Source organism: Carica papaya, chromosome 9 (genome assembly GCF_054855325.1).
Source record: "Carica papaya isolate Zhongbai chromosome 9, ASM5485532v1, whole genome shotgun sequence".
Lineage (NCBI taxonomy): Eukaryota > Viridiplantae > Streptophyta > Magnoliopsida > Brassicales > Caricaceae > Carica > Carica papaya.
Genome location: NC_142317.1, coordinates 6,355,108 through 6,362,598, shown reverse-complemented (window position 1 = coordinate 6,362,598; position 7,491 = coordinate 6,355,108). Strand labels below are relative to the sequence as shown.

Below are 7,491 nucleotides of genomic sequence, written 5' to 3'. Positions count from 1 at the left end.
CACTTTTCTTCTTTTGATAAATATTTTAATTACAAAAAAAAAAAGAAACCTAATTTGATATTGGCGAGTAATAGTGGGTTTTTAGAAATGTGTAATCAGCACTTAATAAATAAATAAAAATAAAAATCAATCAAAAATTGGGATTATGCTAAATGATATTGTTACTTAGTGTTTAAAACACTTAACAAATTAGGTTTTAGTTAAAGTTCTTTTCCTACAATTCCCCATATATTAAATACAAATATGTATTGGTTAAACCAAGAATTTTAGATATTCAATTTAAAAAATAAAAAAAAAAATAGCATCCAAAATTTAGCTCTTTTATGAAAGTAAAGGCAATTGGTTGAATTGGGTATAATTTCATATAGTTTATTTTTCTTGCACGTCAATTATTTAGTTAATCTATTTTTTTAAACGTATAGTAGCAATATCGTTAATTTGTAATAATTAATAAACTCATAAATATATTTTTTTAATTACTTCAAGTTCAATTTTTTATATAATTTAACATTGAAAAGATTTACAAAAAGAAATGCAAGGTGCGTGAATCAAATCTCCTTTGTATTAACCTTCTTAAGTTAGACAATCATTACCATAAAGCAATCAACCATATTGACACCATCTGATATGGTAAAAAAGCAAACTATTCCAGGAATCGGAGGATTTGTAAGTAAAACCTCATGGCCTAACTCTAAATTTATGCAAATCTCATGTATTCGCCCTCGATATGCCCCTGCAAATCCACGAGATTGGGGTTAGTGCATTGCCCCAAACTGATGAAAAACTCACATCGTATAGGCTGCCGAAGCAGATGGATGAATTTATCTCGGTATCGTGCTTGATGTGATTGGATTCACTGGTTCAAATTCAATCGGAGATACCAATTTGATATGCTTTGATTACCTTTCATCTATGCTTAAAGCAAACCAGAAATGGACCCAACAAGTTCTGGGTTTAATACCAGGTTCAGGCTTTTGCAGCTGTATCTACAACAATAATACAATCTCATATTGCCAAAAGTTACATTGGGTTCGTGAGAAACAGGAAAAATCACTACATTTTGTTTCCAGTTTCCTCAGAATCAGCGGTGCTTATTTCGTCTTGAGTCTGCCAGGAAGCTTGCCACTGCTTGTCATAATCAGTGGCCTCATCAGCAAGCTTTCTCAGGTTTTCAAAGTCTTCTCTCTGTCTGAAAAGTACTATGCAGATGACAGTCACAAATACACCTGCTTTGCATATGAAATTGCCAGTTTGGCCAACCACATCCAGCCTTGTCAATGCGTCCACAACATACGCCATGAAGAATCCCACCATTGCAGCTCGACCTGCAAAAAGTTCATGTCTTTTTAACACTTGAACGTGTTCAGAAGTAGGCTATAATATGAAGTTGTTGACTTGAGCAAAGAGAGGTTTTCTTTTTGAAGTTTTTTGTTTTAACCATTGAGCAGCTCAGCTTCCGGTAGATATGATCTGGTGAGCCATGCCCACCATGGTATGACAGAGCTCCTGAACAGCACTGGTTCTTGATTGGTAGCTGTTTCTGGGTACAGTTCAAGAAACTTCCTCCTCCTTGCTTCTACAAAACCAACATATACAAAATAAAAATTTATAAATAATTTTTTTTTTATTGAACTTTTATTTATAATATTTAAATTACAATATTTGAATATATATATATAAGAAAAAATTTTAATAGAAAACTAAATATAAATCAGTCATATAAAAAGAAAATATCTTTTAATCATAGAAGTCAGATTACAATTTGTATAGACATTGAATTTTTACAAGAAATCGAATTCCTACAAATACATATTTATATAGGAATTGAACTTTTATGATAAGTCAGATTTCTACACAAAACAAACCGGATGGTTATGAATTTTGTTTGGTGAAATTTTGGACTGTCTGCCCAAATCCCAATCCTATATTGCACAGATGTAGATCAAGAAAGTTCTCCATCGCTGAGATCTTAAGAGGTCACAGTTTTTTATTTATGATTATGAATGCCCTGAAATACGTAGCAAAAAGTTCAGGCCATGTTTAGTTGTAGAAAACTATTGAGTTTCAATCTTTGAATTCTTCTATGTTTTTCTTAGTTAATGAAGAAAAGGAAAATGAAAAAGCTTGATTTGGGAGTGAGAGATAAGATAGTATGATCTGAGAAACATGATTTTACTATTTTCAAACTCATTACTATATTTTGTGTGCTAGTATATAAGAATTTAGAAAGTGAAAATCAAAATAGTTATCCACAATTAAACAGGGCCTTAATTTCCAATTTCACAAGTAAAACTAAAGCATCACTAAAGTTAAATAATTCACGCTGACGAGGGATTATTAACCTGCAACAATCAATGAATTCCAATCCATCTTTCCATTCTTAACGAACATATTTAAATCCCATGTGCCTTTCTTCCAGCATTCATCGCTGAACTTTGGAGCAGGATATTCTGTTTCCAACCTCTGCTTCAAGACATTATCTCCATCATTCGAAGTATCAAACTGTAATGGAGACTTCAAGATGTCTTTTTGGCCTTCGACATTTGTGACCTGCTTTGTTGCCACAGAGCGGCTTAGTCTTCCTCTAGGCTGTTGTTTCTTGGTGTTAATATGATGTGAACTGCTGCAAGCTGTTTGCAGTGAGGCTGAAATGGAAATGGAAGCCATTGTTGCTCCTAGAGGCAGTCCTTTATGCTATTCATAGTTTTCCTGACTTAATTTTAAGGGATATGGAGCAAGATAAAACGCCCATACCTTACAAATAAGCAAAACTGTATTCTCACATGTTTTGTCAGTATGGTTATGGGCAACTTTTTTCTTCATCTTATCTGCTTGTTTTTTTTACAATCCCTTATTTTCTGAAATGTTTTAAACCATTATAAGTTTGTAGCGTTGTGGAAAAGGAATATCACCCATCTGTATCAGTTAAGCAATTACCGACATTTTCATAGATACGATCATCAAGTGAAACTGATAAAGATGATTCTATAAACTTAAAAATTTCCCTCATTAAAATACTACATAAAAATCAATATGACTGCAAAATCTAAAAGTAAAAGATCCTAGGATGTCTATTTAAAAAAAAAAAAAAGAAATATTCTAAGATGTCTCTTAAAACTGCTCCTACAAACCAGTCACTGATAAAGGGGAACACAATTGAAGAAAGCAGTTTATGCTTCCCACCCTCTTAAAACAGTAGCACGAGCAACTCGGTTTACTCCAAGAGTGAAGGCGCCCATCCGGAGATTGCATTGGTGTGATTGACACATGCTCTTGATGTTATGGAAAGCTTTAGTCATGTATATCTGAAGCTCTTTGTTGACCTTCTCCTCATCCCACATAAAACCTTGAATGTTCTGCAAAATTGATCAACAGGTAACTTGTTACAACAGTTGCATCCAATCAGCCTCATTTCAATTTGCCAGTTTTTATCTCAGCTTCCAGCAAAGTACGTGTATCTTTTCATAGACAAATCAATGTAAAATGGCCAAATACAGAACAGATACCGGTTTTTATGAAATTACAAGTTTACCATTAGAAATCTAATAATATTCAAACATTACAGAAAAAATTTTCCAACAGCTAATATTTTTGCATGCATCACTCTAGTTTTCTAGTGATTCCATTCTAACAATCTTATTTCATTAGTTCCATTACCTGAACCCACTCAAAATAGCTGACAGTCACTCCTCCCGCATTTGCATATATATCCGGAAGTATTACGACCCCTTTCTTTGACAGAATCTGCAATAGAGTAAACCTTGTGTTAAATTTGAAGTTGGTATATGTGGAATCCCAAAAACCTAAGTGTGTGATGTTACCTCATCTGCTTCTGGATCAGTAGGATGGTTCGCTGCCTCTATAATGAACTTGGCTTTCACATCTGCAGCGTTGTCCCTTCAAAGAGCAAATTGGAGATTTAATTGAATCAGAGAGGGAAGCACGAGAAACACGTGACTGATTTGAAATTAGGTTCAAGAGATCAATTTTCAACTAGGTAATGACACCGGTTCATCACATAAAAGCCAGCTTAAAAGTTGAATTACTTGACTAAGTTGGTTCGTTAAAATGTAAATCATTTTATGTTTGTCCATTCATCTTTATATGGAAAATAAATTGGTGTCTGCAGCAAAAAGCAATCATCGACAAATAGCTCACTTCTGTATGCTATTATAAAACAAAATTATGTTGTTAGACAATTCCATTTCTGCTTAAGGAGCAAGGAACTAGTTGACTGGAAAAAGAAAAGGCCAAACCTGTTAAGAACTCCACCTAAGGCACATGGGAAGAGAACATCACATTCATGTACAAGCAGCTCATTGGGATCCAATGCATCCCCACCAGCAAAATCTTTCAAACTATTGGTTGCTTCTTTATGCTGTATAAGTGCTGGTACATCAATTCCATTAGGGTTCTTAACTGCACCAGTGATGTCACTCACAGCAATAACCTTACCACCTCTCTCATTAATAAGTCTTGCTACCCAAGACCCCACATTCCCGAAACCCTGAAACGTTCATCAATGAGAGAATATCAATAAAATTATACATCCCAATAATAAAGTCATTAAAGTTTCTCATAATGACATAGAATCAATTTTTGGCATCTATCAACCTGAATAACGAACGTCAATCCCTTAATCGACTTCCCATGTTCAGCAAGAAGAGCTTCTGTTGCAAAAACCACGCCACGCCCAGTTGCAGCTTCCCTACCCAGTGAACCACCAAGATCCTAATGCCATAAATTTGAGAGACAGATGAAAAAAGTTAAACTCTAAACTTCTTAAACACTTATTTAATTTGATTGAAGATCGAGTCTTAATATTTACAATAGGCTTTCCGGTAACCACAGCAGGGGAATGGCCATGAAATTTGGAATATTCATCCAAAATCCATGCCATAGTTTGGGCATTAGTGCCCATATCTGGAGCAGGAACATCTGTGTGAATTCCTATCAGATCATGGATCTTCTGCGTAAAGACACGAGTGAGACGTTCCAATTCACTCGTACTCAATTCCCTTGGGGTGCATCCAATGCCGCCCTTTGCTCCACCATATGGAATGTCTGCTACAGCTGTCTTCCAGGTCATTAATTGGGCCAGGGCATTTACTTCATCTGGATCAACCTTTTAAAAAACATTACAGAACATATCAATATAAAACCCAGACCATGTAAAAGCTAGTTGTTTATCCACTGACAGAAATCTGACAGCAAATAGGAAATTATGAATGATAGGGGCAGGATTATGGTTCATCGAACAAAGAAGGATTTATGACGTGGATTTTCCATTTAATATTCAGAAAAATGAAAACAAGTTCATCTTCATTAATAATTACGGTAAAAAGGTAGGCTTTTCCTTAGTAAAAATGAATGTCGGTGTTGACTACAAACAAGATATCTCCGCAAGAAAATTTTAAAGTTCCCCAATTTGTAGTCCTTCGTCGATCTATATTCGTGAAAAGACAGAATTTGACTTCCATATGTGTATATATATATATATATATATATATATTTATTTACGGCTTATCTTGAGCAAGCACTACTTTGATCGTTGGAAAAGCTTAAAAAAGAATTTTTTTTATAAAAAAAAAAAAAAAAAAAAAAAACTAGCTAACCCATCAATCATCTAGCAAATCTGAAAGAATTTCACTGATTTTTGAACTCCAAGCTGTCCCTTCGAGCATAACGGTTCCAAATCCAAAAGCACTTAACAAATGAATTATGTGAATATAACAAACAAGAAAAGTACCAAAGATCTAAAAATTCAAATCCCAAAAAAACCAAATCAGAAACCACCGACAGAATCACAAACAGATGAAAAGGCATCACAGTGAAAAAAAAATGAAGCTGAAAAATCCGATCACCTCAGGATGATATCTAATTCCTCCCTTCATCGGTCCACGTGCATTGTCATGTTGGACTCTAAATCCAACATACGACACCAGACTTCCATCGTCCTTCGGGATCGTGCACTCCACCTGTTCATTTCACGGTCAATCAAACACTAGCATCAATATAATCGGACAAGATCGTATCATAACAGAGAACAAGAAACGAAAGCAGGAACAATCAATCAGCAATGAAATTGAAATTAAGCAGAGGAGTGAGGATTAAACATTCAAAACCTTGATCTCTCTAAAGGGGATCAAAAGACTCCGTTCTAGTTTGGAGTCCAAGCCGAGAATACGAGCTGCCTGGCGGAAATTGCGGTTAGTTGCGGCGAGAGCATTCATGGCTGACTACGAATCTTAACGCAGAAGATGAGTGAGTATGAAAAGGAGATGAGAGGGAGAAGATGGGGGAAGCTGTGTATATATAGTAGAGGGAAGAGCCGAAGGCCATGGCTTTGAAAAGGTGGGCGCTGACGTGGATAATATCGCTTTTTAACGCATGGGAGAAGACGATTATTTTATTTATTTATTTTAGAAAATTAAAAAGGAATATTTTAATATAAATATTTTAAAAACTTTTTTTAAGTAATTTCATTTAATGGGGGAGGAAAGAGAGCAGCCGAAGGGGAAGTCAACCGTATTAGTTGGTAAATGCAGAAAATTAGGAATGATCTTGACCGTTCATTACAACTAAGTTTTGAACAATTCATCCGAACCAAACAAGACCTTTACATACACGACACGGTTAAAGTAATTTATTATTATGAGATGCCACGTGGCAGAGAGCGTACACTTTCAAACATCTTTGGCGGGTGAACCTAAACTTGGCTGGCAGTGACGTGGTGCCTCGACAGCGCCTGTAGATGTTATCCGCGTCGCCGCGTCCACCTTGATATGACGTGGAGTTTCCTTAAGTGGAGGAGGAAGCAAGTTTTGGTTTATTTATTTTTGGGAAAAAAATCCACAAATTTTTATTATTTATTTTTTGGTAAGGCCAATTTTGTTTATTTATTTATGACGTAATCTCCTCTCGCAAGTTTGGATTTTATCGATTTTTCGCCACCTGTACAGCTTAACTTCTTTCCATCCACAAAAATATATTTATTAATTATTTATAAAAGTGTACAACTTGAATTTTTCAACTTTTGTCCAAAACGTTATATAACAGAAAAGCTAGATGTAATTACATACGTTGGATTTAGTTTAAATTTCGACTTAATAGAAATACAAATTTAATACACATAAATCAAAAGAGAAAATGAATTTCAAGTGAATTTCGTTTCAAATTCAAGTTAAATGTTGGTAGTTTTAGGGGCACAAACTGAACGAAATTTATGTGATTTATAAATTGATATAAGCTGTCAATTCATACAACTAACGTTAGTTTGTAGGTATTTTTCATATCATCTTTAAAGATGTACATTGACTTTATAGAAATGTGATGGGTGACGAATGAAGAATTCTAATAAGACATTAAAGCAAAATATTAGATTTACTAAAAACGATTCTTCCACTCCTTTAATTAAATAATTCTTATAATTACAACAAAGTCTTTTTTGGGGTGTCTTTTCAAATATCCCCCACGGCTAATGTTTATATC

The 7,491-nt window shown here is 34.6% G+C and overlaps 2 protein-coding genes across 2 annotated transcripts; both read right to left on the bottom strand.

The window, feature by feature from the left end:
- Positions 1–544: 544 nt before the first annotated feature.
- On the bottom strand, positions 545–2,822 carry LOC110820323 (light-harvesting complex-like protein 3 isotype 1, chloroplastic). The gene is made up of 3 exons (XM_022049774.2): positions 2,343–2,822; positions 1,439–1,576; positions 545–1,325 (listed from the first exon to the last, which is right to left on the bottom strand). Exons 1-3 carry the CDS (start codon positions 2,665–2,667, stop codon positions 1,054–1,056), a joined length of 735 nt encoding a protein of 244 aa, XP_021905466.1. The 5' UTR covers positions 2,668–2,822; the 3' UTR covers positions 545–1,053.
- A 138-nt stretch (positions 2,823–2,960) lies between these two features.
- On the bottom strand, positions 2,961–6,295 carry LOC110820322 (glutamate dehydrogenase 2). Its single transcript, XM_022049773.2, has 8 exons — positions 6,126–6,295; positions 5,865–5,978; positions 4,829–5,125; positions 4,615–4,731; positions 4,257–4,507; positions 3,822–3,897; positions 3,658–3,744; positions 2,961–3,356 (listed from the first exon to the last, which is right to left on the bottom strand). Exons 1-8 carry the CDS (start codon positions 6,231–6,233, stop codon positions 3,171–3,173), a joined length of 1,236 nt encoding a protein of 411 aa, XP_021905465.1. The 5' UTR covers positions 6,234–6,295; the 3' UTR covers positions 2,961–3,170.
- Positions 6,296–7,491: the final 1,196 nt, after the last annotated feature.

Bases quoted from the DNA above. Each gene is read 5' to 3' on its own strand.
- LOC110820323 (XM_022049774.2), bottom strand. From the start codon at position 2,667: ATGGCTTCCATTTCCATTTCAGCCTCACTGCAAACAGCTTGCAGCAGT. The intron at 1,577-2,342 runs GTTAATAATCCC...TTGGTTTTGTAG, and splicing joins GAATTCATTGATTGTTGCAG to AAGCAAGGAGGAGGAAGTTT. The intron at 1,326-1,438 runs GTTAAAACAAAA...AACTTTTTGCAG, and splicing joins GGAAGCTGAGCTGCTCAATG to GTCGAGCTGCAATGGTGGGA.
- LOC110820322 (XM_022049773.2), bottom strand. From the start codon at position 6,233: ATGAATGCTCTCGCCGCAACTAACCGCAATTTCCGCCAGGCAGCTCGT. The intron at 4,732-4,828 runs GTAAATATTAAG...TTATGGCATTAG, and splicing joins TGGTTACCGGAAAGCCTATT to GATCTTGGTGGTTCACTGGG. The intron at 4,508-4,614 runs GTTGATAGATGC...TGAACGTTTCAG, and splicing joins GATTGACGTTCGTTATTCAG to GGTTTCGGGAATGTGGGGTC.